This window comes from Heterodontus francisci, chromosome 5 (genome assembly GCF_036365525.1).
Source record: "Heterodontus francisci isolate sHetFra1 chromosome 5, sHetFra1.hap1, whole genome shotgun sequence".
Taxonomy (NCBI): Eukaryota; Metazoa; Chordata; class Chondrichthyes; order Heterodontiformes; family Heterodontidae; genus Heterodontus; species Heterodontus francisci.
The window spans coordinates 9,342,873-9,356,013 of record NC_090375.1 but is presented as its reverse complement, the minus strand read 5'-3'; the positions used below and the strand labels follow the sequence as shown (position 1 = coordinate 9,356,013).

The 13,141-nt window shown below is 47.7% G+C and overlaps 1 protein-coding gene across 3 annotated transcripts in view; it reads right to left on the bottom strand.

Moving 5' to 3' along the window:
• Window positions 1-13,141, bottom strand: part of lama3 (laminin, alpha 3) — a 456,248-nt gene that overhangs the window by 184,743 nt on the left and 258,364 nt on the right. For all 3 annotated transcript variants that reach the window (XM_068031084.1, XM_068031086.1, XM_068031085.1), the window contains exons 24-26: window positions 4,467-4,609; window positions 4,207-4,313; window positions 2,049-2,196 (exon numbers count right to left, since the gene is read on the bottom strand). In XM_068031084.1, coding sequence (XP_067887185.1) covers window positions 2,049-2,196; window positions 4,207-4,313; window positions 4,467-4,609 — 398 coding nt within the window. The remainder of the gene's footprint in view (window positions 1-2,048; window positions 2,197-4,206; window positions 4,314-4,466; window positions 4,610-13,141) is intronic.

Below are 13,141 nucleotides of genomic sequence, written 5' to 3'. Positions count from 1 at the left end.
CCGTTCCTTCAGTGGTGCTGGGTCAAAATCCTGGAACTCCCTTCCTAACAGCACTGTGGACGTTCCTACACCCCATGGACTGCAGCGATTCAAGAAGGCAGCTCACCACCACCTTCCCAAGGGCAATTAGGGATGAGCAATAAATGCAGGCCTAGCCAGTGACGCCTACATCCCATGAACGAATGAAAAAAACAAGTTTTGTATTTATACTTTGCAAAACATTTATGTAAGAAAAGGTTTTTTTTGTGTTTATAATATATATTTTTTATTCGTTCACGACTGGATGTGGCATGCTCAAGTTTTACATATTAATTCTAAATACACAATATTTTAAAAAAAAGAATATTCATTAATTTCTGTTCTCAGTTATTTTTCTTTCTTCAGTGAGACCATGACTGAATCTCTCCAGGTCTCGCCATAAGGAGACACTGTGAACTGTCCAAGAACGACCACCTTTGATTTTTCATTGGCAAAAAGCCTCTAATCGGTGTCCCCCTGCTTTAAATGGCTTTAGATTGGAACTGAGCAGAGTGGGACGCAAACCTACATCGACTCCGAGTATTAGCACTTTCGTGTTTAGTTCAGCCTCTCTGCACCGCATGGTCCCTAGGACGGTATCTGCAGCAATTTCCAAAGAGGCTCTCACATGCTCCACTAACATTGGGAATGAAATTTCCCTGATGTTCATAAAATCATACTATAGGAGGAGGCCATTTGGTCTAATGTGCCTGTGCTGGCTCCTTGAAAGAGCCGTCCAATTGTCCCACTCCCCATAGCCCTGCAAATTTGTCCTCATCAAGCATTTTTCCAATTCCCTTTTGAACGTTACTATTGAATCTGCTTCCACTGCCCTTTCAGGCAGTGCATTCCAGATCACAACTTGCTGTGCAAAAAAAAAAATTCTCCTCTCTGGTTCTTTTGACAATTTCCTTAAATCTGTGTCCTCTGGTTACTGACCCACCTGCCAATGGAAACAGTTTCTCCTTATTTACTTTATCAAAGCTCCTGTTGTGATAGCTACAACACAACTGTCAGCTTAGCAACTGCACACAGATGGGATGTTCCTTGTACATCTTACTTTTCAGGTGTGTACCCATGAACTCTGGACCCCATAACTCCAAAGTCATGGGCAGCATTCTGTTTTCAGATGAGACACTTCAACTTTCTGCCCTCTCAGGTGGATGTAAAAGATGCCATGGCATTATTTCGAAGAAGCGTAGGTGAGTTCTCCCTGGTGTTCTGGACCAATCCTCAACCAACATCAATAAAACAGATTAACCAATCATTATCACATTGCTGTTTGTAGGAGCTTGCTGTGCACCACATTTCCTGCATTACAACTATGACGACATGTCATAAAGTAGTTCATTGGTTGCAAAGCATTTTAGGATGTCCTGAGGTCATGAAAGGTGCTATAGAAATGCAGGATCTTTCTTTCTCTTGGCATCCACTGGGAAACTAGCCTGTACTCAATCACTCCTCACTGTTCTGTTGCACTCTGTGAATTAAGTAACGTTGCATCCTCACCACACACTATAGTTCCCCTTGCATTGCACTTGTCCCTCTTTCAACTGTCTGTATCAGCTGCTCAAACAGAAGACATTTTTGAGAGGTGGGTCAAAAGCATACTTGAGTCATCCAGTGCACTTACTGGACAGTGAATTCCCTGAGTCAGAGTACCAGCTATTCCCCCAATCCACTGTTGCTGTATTGCAGTCAGACCTGCCTATTTTAAAGGCTCCACTTTAATTTCCAAGCACACACCAGCACAGTACTCCTGTTTAACATGGGATTCCCCCTGGCAATGTATCCAATTGATCTCCCATGAGATGATCCATGAAATTTCTGTAAATTCAGTTCTGTGAGAATATACCACCCGTGGGCAAAACTCAATATGCAGAAAATCAGGCCCTTGTATTACTTATTTTAATAGTTAAGCAGTTTTCAGTGCAATTAGCAAAATAAATTTACTAATTTCTAAATGCCTGAATTAAAAAAATAACAGCCCCATGGACTGAATATAAACTTTGATTGGCATTCTTTTGTACCTGTCTGCCGGTGAGATCAGCCATCTTTGTGCGGTAAGATGTTGGTGTTTGCATTGAAAGTTGCTGTTTGCCATCAACAGTGTACGTGCCATCATCGGCTCCAGCAGATGGGAAGATATCCAAAGGCAGATACTTGTATAACAAGCAGCTGTTGAGGGTAATTTAGAGTTAAGTCAACTGAATGGCAGATGTTATGTTAAACTTAAACAGAACCTTGGGTGGACCACACTAGAGTTCTGTACACAGCTCTAGTCTCCACATTGCAAAAAAGATATAGAGGCACTAGAGACGGTGGAAAAAAACTTATATGTATGATAACAGAACGAAGACATTATAAATGTCAAGAAAGACTGAACTCTGGACTCTGAAGGGTGACCAGATAAGAGTTCTTTAAAATTATGAAGGCGTTTGATACAGTTGACATACAGAAAACGTTTCCACTTCTGTGGGGAATCCAAAAGTCTGGGCCATAAATATAAGATGGTCACTAATAAATCCAATAGTGAATTCAGGAGAAAGTTCGTATCCAAAAAATGGTGAGAATGTGGAACTTGCTACCACATGGAGTGGTTGAGGCGAATAGTACAGATGCACTTAAGGGGAATCTAGATAAGTACATGAGGGAGAAAGGAATAGAAGGATATACTGGTAGGGTGAGATAATATAAAGGTGAAATAACGTAAGGTGGAAGGAGGCTCATGCGGAGCATAAACATGGCATGGACCTCCTGGGCCGAATGGCCTGTTTCTGCATATTCTATTGATGGTGGAAATGGGAAAGTACATGCACTCCAGGAGGATATGGAAACATTTCTGGAGATCACAGAAGTGTAGAACACTGAAGGAGGCCATTCTGCCCATCGTGATTGTACCAGCTCTTTGAAAGAGGTATCCAATTAACCTAATTCCCTCTGCTCTTTCCCCACAGCCTTGCAATGTTTCCTTTTCAATCCTATATCCCTTTTGAATGTTACTATTCAATCTGTTTCCACTGCACTTTCAGGCAGTGCATTTCAGATCAAAACAACTTGCTGCATAAAAAAAATTCTCATCTCCTCCCTGGATTTTTTGCCAATTATCGTAAATTATGCCCTCTGGTTAACAACCCTCCTGCCAATGGAAACAGTGTCTATTTATTTACTCTATCAAAATCCTTCAAAATTCTGAAGCTAGCTGGAGAAAAAGAATCTGAAAAATTCAGTGGAGCTCAAGGTTGTTAAATTACTGATGTTATGAAGTCTAGACTGTTGAACAAAGACAGCGTGCAGATAGGTGAGGCCCTGGTCCTAATGTTTCAATCCTCCTTAGATATGAAAATGACCCTGAAGGATTGGTTATGATTGATGTAATAACCCTGTTGAGGTAGAGAGCGAAGGATAGACTGGCTAACTCCAGACCATATATTCCACTGTCTGTTTTGGGCAAACCTTGGAAACCATAATTCAAGATCAAATTAATAAACATTCAAAAATCAAAAATGTTGTCTATCTCAAAAATAATCAAAGTACAAAAAAAATAATCAACATAATATAATTAAGAAACAACAATTTCCATTTATATAGTGCCTTTAATATTGCAAAATATCCCAAGACACTTCACAGGGGTGTTATCAAACAAAATTTGACACCAAACCACATAAGGAGATAAGAGACAGGTCAACAAAAGCTTGGTCAAAGAAGTAGGTTTTAAGGGGAGTCTTAAAGGAGAGGGTGGCGGAGATGTTTAGGGAGAGATTTCCAGAGCTTAGGGCTCGGGCATCTGAAGGCACGGCCATTGATGGTGGAGCGATTAAAATCGGGGATGGACAAGAGGCCACGACTGGACAAGTAAAGGTATCTTGCAGGGTTGTGGGGCTGGAGAAGGGTACAAAGATAGGGAGGAGTGAGGCAATGGAGGAATTTGAAAACAAGGATGAGAATTTTAAAATTGAAGTGTTACCAGACGTGAGCTAATGTGGTCAGTGAGCACAGGGGTATTCTGATTTTTATTTTACTATGTGGGGGGTGGGAGCAATTGGTAACTCGCGACTTCAGTGTTCCGAAACATCAAGGATCTTCATGTACAAAACAAAAGGTAAGGATTTCACTCCCAACTGTGTACTGTCCTTAATATCTTCAACTCTGAAATCTACAGAAATTTTCTATCTCTGTTTTGCTTACTTTTTTCCCACTTGTTCAGGATTAGCTGCATGAGTGCAGGGATCAGTCACTTGTAACTGCAGAATCGGAGCTTCGTAATAATCACTAGGCAGCAGGATCAGGTAATCCTGTACAAGTTTAAAAATACATAGATACATTAGACAATCAACTCAAAGACTGAATCTGACTGGAAAGTTTACTTTCGTCCCAACAGATGTTCAATCCATTTTAAAAGCTACAGATGAAAATTTTACTGAGCTATAATATATTATTGTTCTCACCAACAGCACTCCTTCTGCCTCAATGTTGATAGTCCAAGACCCGGGTGTGAGTGGGAAAGGGTCACCATAGTTACTCCTCGTGACCGTAACAAAAGATGGCTCTTTACTGCGGGGAAAGATAATTTCTTTTGCCTGGGGCAACACTACGAACAAGGGAAAATGACTGAATCACTCGTAAATTCTGGACTACAGACTGATGCAGCTGAAACAGACACAGACGCAGAATTTGAGCTGAGGTACTTGAGCAGTGAAACATATTTACAAATTCATTTATCGTGCTTTAAAGTGAAAATTTGATATAATTTAAAATATTTCTTGATTTTCTTTGTTAACAAAAAAGTAGGCATAGAATCGTACAGCACAGAAGGGAGCCATTTGACCCATCGTGCCTGTGCTGTCTCTTTGAAAGAGCTATTCAATTAGTCCCACTCTCCCGTGCTCTTCCCACATAACCCTGCAAATTTTTCCTTTTTAAGTATTTATTTAATGCCCCTTTTGAAAGTTACTACTGAATCTGCTTCCATTACCCTTTCAGGCAGTGCATTCCAGATCACAACAACTCATTGTGTAAAATAAAAATACCTGCAGTTCTTTTGCAAATTATCTTAAATCTCTGTCCTCTGGTTACTGACACTTAGTATCATAGAATCGTAGAACGGTTACAGCACAGAAGGAGGCCATTCAGCCCATCATGTCCATACCAGCTCTCTGCAAGAACAACTCACCTAGTCCCACTGCCCCACCTTTACCCCATATCCTTGCAAACTTCTTCCCTTCAGATATTTATCCAGTTCTCTTCAAAGGCCTTGATTGAATCAGCCTCCACCACACTCTCAGGCAGTGCATTCCAGACCCTAACCACTCGCTGTGTAAAAAGTTTTTCCTTATGTCATTGCTTCTTTTGCCTTAAATTGGTCCTCTGGCTCTGGATCCTTCTGCCAATGGGAACCGTTTTTCCCCATATTACTCTGTCCAGACCCCTCATGATTTTGAACACCGCTATCAAATCTCCGCTTAAACGTTTCTTCTCCAAGGAGAACAGACCCAACTTCTCCAATCTAGCCATGTAACAGAAGTTCCTCATCCCTGGAACCATTCTCATGAGTCTTTTCAGTACCCTCTCTAATGCCTTAACATCCTTCCTCAAGTGTAATGCCCAGAACTCAATACTCTAGTTGAGGCCAAACCAGTGTTTTATACAGGTTTATGATAACTTCCTTGTTTTTGTACTCTATGCCCCTATTTATAAAGCACAGGATCCCATATGCTTTATTAACCACTTTCTCAACCTACCCTGCAACCTTCAATGATTTGTGCACATATACCCCCCAGGTCCCTCTGCTCCTGCACCCCATTTAGAATTGAACCCTTTATTTCATATTGCCACTCCTCATTCTTCCTACCAAGATGAATCACTTCACACTTATCTGCATTAAATTTCATCTGCTACTTGTCCGCCTATTCCACTGCACTGCCTATGTCCTCTTGAAATTTATCACTATCTTCCTCACAGCTCACAATACTTCCAAGTTTTGTGTCATCCGCAAATTTTGAAATTGTGCCCTGCACACCCAAGTTTAGGTCATTAATGTATATCAAGAAAAGCAGGGGTCCGAACAGTGACCCCTGGAGAATCCCACTATATACCTTCCCGCAGTCTGAAAAACAACTGTTCCCCACCACTCTGTTTCCTGTTACTCAGCCAATTTCATACCCTTGCTGCTACTGTCCCTTTTCTTCCATGGGCTCTAAATTTGCTGACAAGCCTGTTATGTAACACTTTATTAAATGCCTTTTGGAAGTCCATGCACACCACATCAACCATATCAACATTCTGATGAAAGGTCACTGACCTGAAACGTTAACTCTGTTTCTCTCTCCACAATGCTGCCAGATCTGCTGAGTATTTTCAGCACTTTCTGTTTTTATTTCAGATTTCCAGCATCCGCAGTATTTAGCTTTTATTTAAATCAAACATATTACCCTCATCAACCCTCCATGTTAACTCATCAAAAAATTCAAGGAAGTTATTTAAACACGATTAGCCCTTAACAAGTCTGTGCTGGCTTTCCTACCACTGGAAACAGTTTCTCCCTAACTATTGTATCAAAACCCCCCATAATTTTGAATATCTCTACTAAATCTCCCCTTAGCCCTCTCTGCTCTAAGGAGAACAACCTCAGCTTCTGCAGTCTCTTGACATAACTAAAGTCCCTTGTAGATTCCAGTAAATCTCTTCCGCACCTGTCCAAGTATTTGGCATCCTTCCCAAAGCGTGGTGCCCAGAATAGGACACAATAGTCCAGTCTAGGCCTAACAATTGATTTACTTCCTCACTTTAGTATTCCATAGGCAGGATTTTGCTCTGCCCTTGGAGGTGAGCACAATTAATGGCCACTTAAGGGCCTCTTCCTGCCTCCATCTCAATTTTATTGAAGTCAGAGGGGCCTGCTGCTGTGGAGAGACACCGCCAGGTAAAACTTGGCAGCCTCCTAGTGGGGTGGGAGGGGGGGGGGGGTACCTTCTTTGGGGCAATCCATGGTCCCCGGAGGCGATTGCTGCCATCCATCCCGCCCAAGAAGACACACCCCACCCAATACCGCCCCAACACCTTCGCTGGGGCCTAGCTAAATGGCTCTGGCGACCCTGACCCCACTTACCTCACCGGGGTCTTCTCTCTTCTCAGGGCCTCCTGCAATACCAGCAGTGATCACCGTTCCCGGTGGTGCTGCCAGTACTGCAGAGATGCTGGCCTTCCAATTGGTTGGCAATTCCGGAGGCAGGGGTTAATTGCCTGCCCGCTGTGAAACAGCATCAGGGTCTGACAGAGGGCCGAGGCAGGGGTCTCCCCTTACCTTCTGGCCTGCTGCTGTGGCTGCTATCACTGCAACAACATCCTACCCCCTGCCTCTATTAATAAAGCTAAGGATCCTACATGCTTTATCAACTTGTCCTGCCGCCTTCAAAGATTTATGCATGTGAACCCACTGTATTTCTCTCTCTGTTCCTGCACCCTCTTTTTAATGTCACCATTGAGGTTGTATTGCCTGTCCTTAGCTTTCTTCCAAAAAGTCACTTCATTTTGTAAATTACTAAAGCACAACTCCAGAGTTCCTAGAATCGCTGACTTCTTCATGATTATAAATAGTCATTAACGCTTTGGGCAGGCATATATGAAAATAAATAAATATACATAGTGTTACGTTACTGAACTAGTAATCCAGAGACATAGACTAACAATTCGGCGAGTTCAAATCCCACCACAGCAGCTGGGGAATTTAAATTCAATTAATTAAATAAAACTTGGAGTAAAAAGTTAGTTTCATGGCGACCATGAAGCTGTCGGATTGTCGTAAAAACCCATCTGGTTCACTGATGTCCTTTAGGGAAGGAAATCTGCCATCCTTACCTAATCTGGCCTACATGCAACTCTAGGCCCACAGCAATCTGGTTGACTCTGGCCTAGCAAGCCACTCAGGTGGACACAAGAAGGCAGCTCCACCACCAACTTCTCAAGGGCAATTAGGGATGAGCAAAAAATGCTGGTCTTGCCAGCGGTGCTCACATCCCATGAAGGAAAAAAATAAGAGAGCAAAAAAAAATGTTAGCATACAGTTTTTAATCAATTTTACTGGGACATGACAACAACCATTAAGTTAAACCTCTCTTCTAGCCAATTAGAAAATAGGAATTAGAATACAAGAGAATACTGCAGAATTTACACTTGTTTCTATGGGCTTTTGTGTTGCAACATAGGCAAATGAGCTCAGCAAGAAATTTAGGTGCAAGTTCCTGTCGGCAAAAATCATTGCAAATTTTACTGCAATGGTGCTATCTAGGAAACTCCAAGTCAATAAGATTGGTAGCTGAGGGTGGAAGCTACATGTACAGTTAATGCTCATATACAACTGCAGCCACTCCAAGGTACAGGCTGAATTCACCATAGTTTATGTTACTCAGATTGCCAACCCTGTGGATTGTCCTGAACTCTCCAAGAGCTAAAAAATAATCTCCTGCACACTGGCACTTTGTTTAGACACGGGATAGGCACCAATATGTTGCACCACGGACATTTCACAAAATTATTGTCTCAGCCACGGACATGTATATAAAGTGTATAGCCAACGTAATGTCATCAAAACACAGTCCAATGTAAAACACATTTCTCCCTATTTAATGAGATACCTGGCATTGTTTTTGCTTGCACAAGTAGTCAATGTCAGCCCACACACTTGATGTAGCAATGCAGAGAATCCGAATTGATGTCCATCTGTCAGGAGTGATCTTGAACTCTTTCTCTCTCTCTCTCTCCCTTTGTGTCAGATCCTATCCCCTCTGTATCCATCTCTCTCCCCTCACTGCGACCATCTCTCTCCCCTCTCGCTTCCACCCTCTGTGTCCTTGCGTCTCCTCCTCCCGCTCTTCCCCCCCTCTCTCCCATTTCTCTCTCCCCCAATCTCTCTCTCTCTCTCCCCTCTGTGTCCATCTCCCCTCCTCTCTCTTCCGGCCTCTGTATCCATCTCTCTCCCCTCTCTGTGTCCATGTCTCTCCACACTCTCTCCCCAGTGTCCATCTCCCACCCCTCTCTCTTCTTCCCTCTGTGTCCTTGCCTCTCCCTCTTCCCCCAATCTCTCTCTCTCTTTCTCCCATCTCTCTCCCCAGTGTCCATCTCTCTCCCCTCTCTCTTCTGCCCTCTGTGTCCTTGCCTCTCCCCTTCCCTCTCTTCCCCCTTCTTTCCCCATCTCTCTCTCCCCCCAATCTCTCTCCATCCCTTCCCCCATCTCTCTCTCTCTCTCTCTCTCTCTCTCTCCATCCTTCCCCATCTCTCTCTCTCTCTCCATCCCTTCCCCCATCTCTCTCTCTCTATCTCTCTCTCTCTATCCCTTCCCCCATCTCTCTCTCTCTCTCTCTCTCCATCCCTTCCCCCATCTCTCCCGCTCGCTCCATCCCTTCCCCCATCTCTCTCTCTCTCTCTCTCTCTCTCTCTCCATCCCTTCCCCCATCTCTCTCTCTCTCTCTCTCTCTCTCTCTCTCCATCCCTTCCCCCATCTCTCTCTCTCTCTCTCACCATCCCTTCCCCCATCTCTCTCTCTCTCTCTCTCTCTCCATCCCTTCCCCCATCTCTCTCTCTCTCTCTCCATCCCTTCCCCCATCTCTCTCTCTCTCTCTCCATCCCTTCCCCATCTCTCTCTCTCTCTCTCTCCATCCCTTCCCCATCTCTCTCTCTCTCTCTCTCTCTCTCTCTCTCCATCCCTTCCCCATCTCTCTCTCTCTCTCTCTCTCTCTCTCTCTCCATCCCTTCCCCATCTCTCTCTCTCTCTCTCCATCCCTTCCCCCATCTCTCTCTCTCTCTCTCCATCCCTTCCCCATCTCTCTCTCTCTCTCTCCATCCCTTCCCCATCTCTCTCTCTCTCTCTCTCTCTCTCTCTCTCTCTCTCTCTCCATCCCTTCCCCCATCTCTCTCTCTCTCTCTCTCTCCATCCCTTCCCCCATCTCTCCCTCTCTCTCTCTCTCTCCATCCCTTCCCCCATCTCTCCCTCTCTCCCCACTCCTCCCCCATCTCTCTCTCTCTCCATCCCTCCCCCCATCTCTCTCTCTCTCCATCCCTCCCCCCATCTCTCCCTCTCTCTCTCTCCATCCCTTCCCCCATCTCTCCCCCCATCCCTCTCTCTCCCCATCCCTCCCCCCATCTCTCCCTCTCTCTCCATCCCTCCCTCCATCCCTCTCTCTCCCCATTCCTCCCCCATCTCTCTCTCTCTCTCTCCCCAACCCTCCCCCCATCTCTCTCTCTCTCCATCCCTCCCCCCATCTCTCTCTCTCTCTCCATCCCTCCCCCCATCTCTCTCTCTCTCCCCAACCCTCCCCCCATCTCTCTCTCTCTCCCCAACCCTCCCCCCATCTCTCTCTCTCTCCCCAACCCTCCCCCCTTCTCTCTCTCTCTCTCCCAACCCTCCCCCCATCTCTCTCTCTCTCTCCCATCCCTCCCCCCATCTCTCCCTCTCTCTCCATCCCTCCCTCCATCCTCTCTCTCCCCATTCCTCCCCCATCTCTCTCTCTCTCCATCCCTCCCCCCATCTCTCCCTCTCTCCCCATCCCTCCCCCATCTCTCTCTCTCTCCAACCCTCCCCCCATCTCTCTCTCTCTCTCCCCAACCCTCCCCCCATCTCTCTCTCTCTCTCCCCATCCCTCCCCCCATCTCTCTCTCTCTCTCCCCATCCCTCCCCCCATCTCTCTCTCTCTCTCCCCATCCCTCCCCCCATCTCTCTCTCTCTCTCCCCATCCCTCCCCCCATCTCTCTCTCTCTCTCCCCATCCCTCCCCCCATCTCTCTCTCTCTCTCCCCAACCCTCCCCCCATCTCTCTCTCTCTCTCCCCAACCCTCCCCCCATCTCTCTCTCTCTCTCTCCCATCCCTCCCCCCATCTCTCTCTCTCTCTCTCTCCCATCCCTCCCCCATCTCTCTCTCTCTCCATCCCTCCCCCCATCTCTCTCTCTCTCCATCCCTCCCCCCATCTCTCTCTCTCTCCATCCCTCCCCCCATCTCTCTCTCTCTCCATCCCTCCCCCCATCTCTCTCTCTCTCCATCCCTCCCCCCATCTCTCTCTCTCTCCATCCCTCCCCCCATCTCTCTCTCTCTCCATCCCTCCCCCCATCTCTCTCTCTCTCCATCCCTCCCCCCATCTCTCTCTCTCTCCATCCCTCCCCCCATCTCTCTCTCTCTCCATCCCTCCCCCCATCTCTCTCTCTCTCCATCCCTCCCCCCATCTCTCTCTCTCTCCATCCCTCCCCCCATCTCTCTCTCTCTCCATCCCTCCCCCCATCTCTCTCTCTCTCCATCCCTCCCCCCATCTCTCTCTCTCTCCATCCCTCCCCCCATCTCTCTCTCTCTCCATCCCTCCCCCCATCTCTCTCTCTCTCCATCCCTCCCCCCATCTCTCTCTCTCTCCATCCCTCCCCCCATCTCTCTCTCTCTCTCCATCCCTCCCCCCATCTCTCTCTCCTCTCTCTCTCTCCATCCCTCCCCCCATCTCTCTCTCTCTCTCTCCATCCCTCCCCCCATCTCTCTCTCTCTCTCATCCCTCCCCCCATCTCTCTCTCTCTCTCCATCCCTCCCCCCATCTCTCTCTCTCTCTCCATCCCTCCCCCCATCTCTCTCTCTCTCTCCATCCCTCCCCCCATCTCTCTCTCTCTCTCCATCCCTCCCCCCATCTCTCTCTCTCTCTCCATCCCTCCCCCCATCTCTCTCTCTCTCTCCATCCCTCCCCCCATCTCTCTCTCTCCCATCCCTCCCCCCATCTCTCTCTCTCTCCATCCCTCCCCCCATCTCTCTCTCTCCATCCCTCCCCCCATCTCTCTCTCTCTCCATCCCTCCCCCATCTCTCTCTCTCTCCATCCCTCCCCCCATCTCTCTCTCTCTCCATCCCTCCCCCCATCTCTCTCTCTCTCCATCCCTCCCCCCATCTCTCTCTCTCTCCATCCCTCCCCCCATCTCTCTCTCTCTCCATCCCTCCCCCCATCTCTCTCTCTCTCCATCCCTCCCCCCATCTCTCTCTCTCTCCATCCCTCCCCCCATCTCTCTCTCTCTCCATCCCTCCCCCCATCTCTCTCTCTCTCCATCCCTCCCCCCCATCTCTCTCTCTCTCCATCCCTCCCCCCATCTCTCTCTCTCTCCATCCCTCCCCCCATCTCTCTCTCTCTCCATCCTTACCCCCATCTCTCTCTCTCTCCATCCTTACCCCCATCTCTCTCTCTCTCTCTCCATCCTTACCCCCATCTCTCTCTCTCTCCATCCTTACCCCCATCTCTCTCTCTCTCTCTCTCTCTCTCTCTCTCCATCCTTACCCCCATCTCTCTCTCTCTATCTCTCCATCCCTCCCCCCATCTCTCTCCATCCCTCCCCCATCCGTCCCCCCATCCCTCTCTCTCCCCCATCCCTCCCCCCATCTCTCTCTCTCTCGCCGCCCCCCCATCTCTCTCTCTCTCTCCATCCCTGCCCCCATCTCTCTCTCTTTCTCCATCCCTCCCCCCCTCTCTCTCTCTCTCTCTCCATCCCTCCCCCCATCTCTCTCTCTCTCTCTCCATCCCTCCCCCCATCTCTCTCTCTCTCTCTCCATCCCTCCCCCCATCTCTCTCTCTCTCCATCCCTCCCCCCATCTCTCTCTCTCTCTCTCCATCCCTCCCCCCATCTCTCTCTCTCTCTCCATCCCTCCCCCCATCTCTCTCTCTCTCTCCATCCCTCCCCCCATCTCTCTCTCTCTCTCCATCCCTCCCCCATCTCTCTCTCTCTCTCTCCATCCCTCCCCCCATCTCTCTCTCTCTCTCCATCCCTCCCCCCATCTCTCTCTCTCTATCCCTCCCCCATCTCTCTCTCTCTCTCACTCCATCCATCCCCCATCTCTCTCTCTCTCTCTCTCACTCCATCCCTCCCCACATCTCTCTCTCGCTCTCTCTCCCCCCATCCCTCCCCCCATCCCTCTCTCGCTCTCCCCCCATCCCTCTCTCGCTCTCCCCCCATCCCTCTCTCGCTCTCCCCCCATCCCTCCCCATCTCTCTCTCTTTCTCTCCATCCCTGCCCCCATCTCTCTCCATCTCTCCATCTCTCCATCCCTCCCCCCATCTCTCTCTCTCTCTCTCTCTCTCTCTCTCCATCCCTCCCCCCATCTCTCTCTCTCTCTCA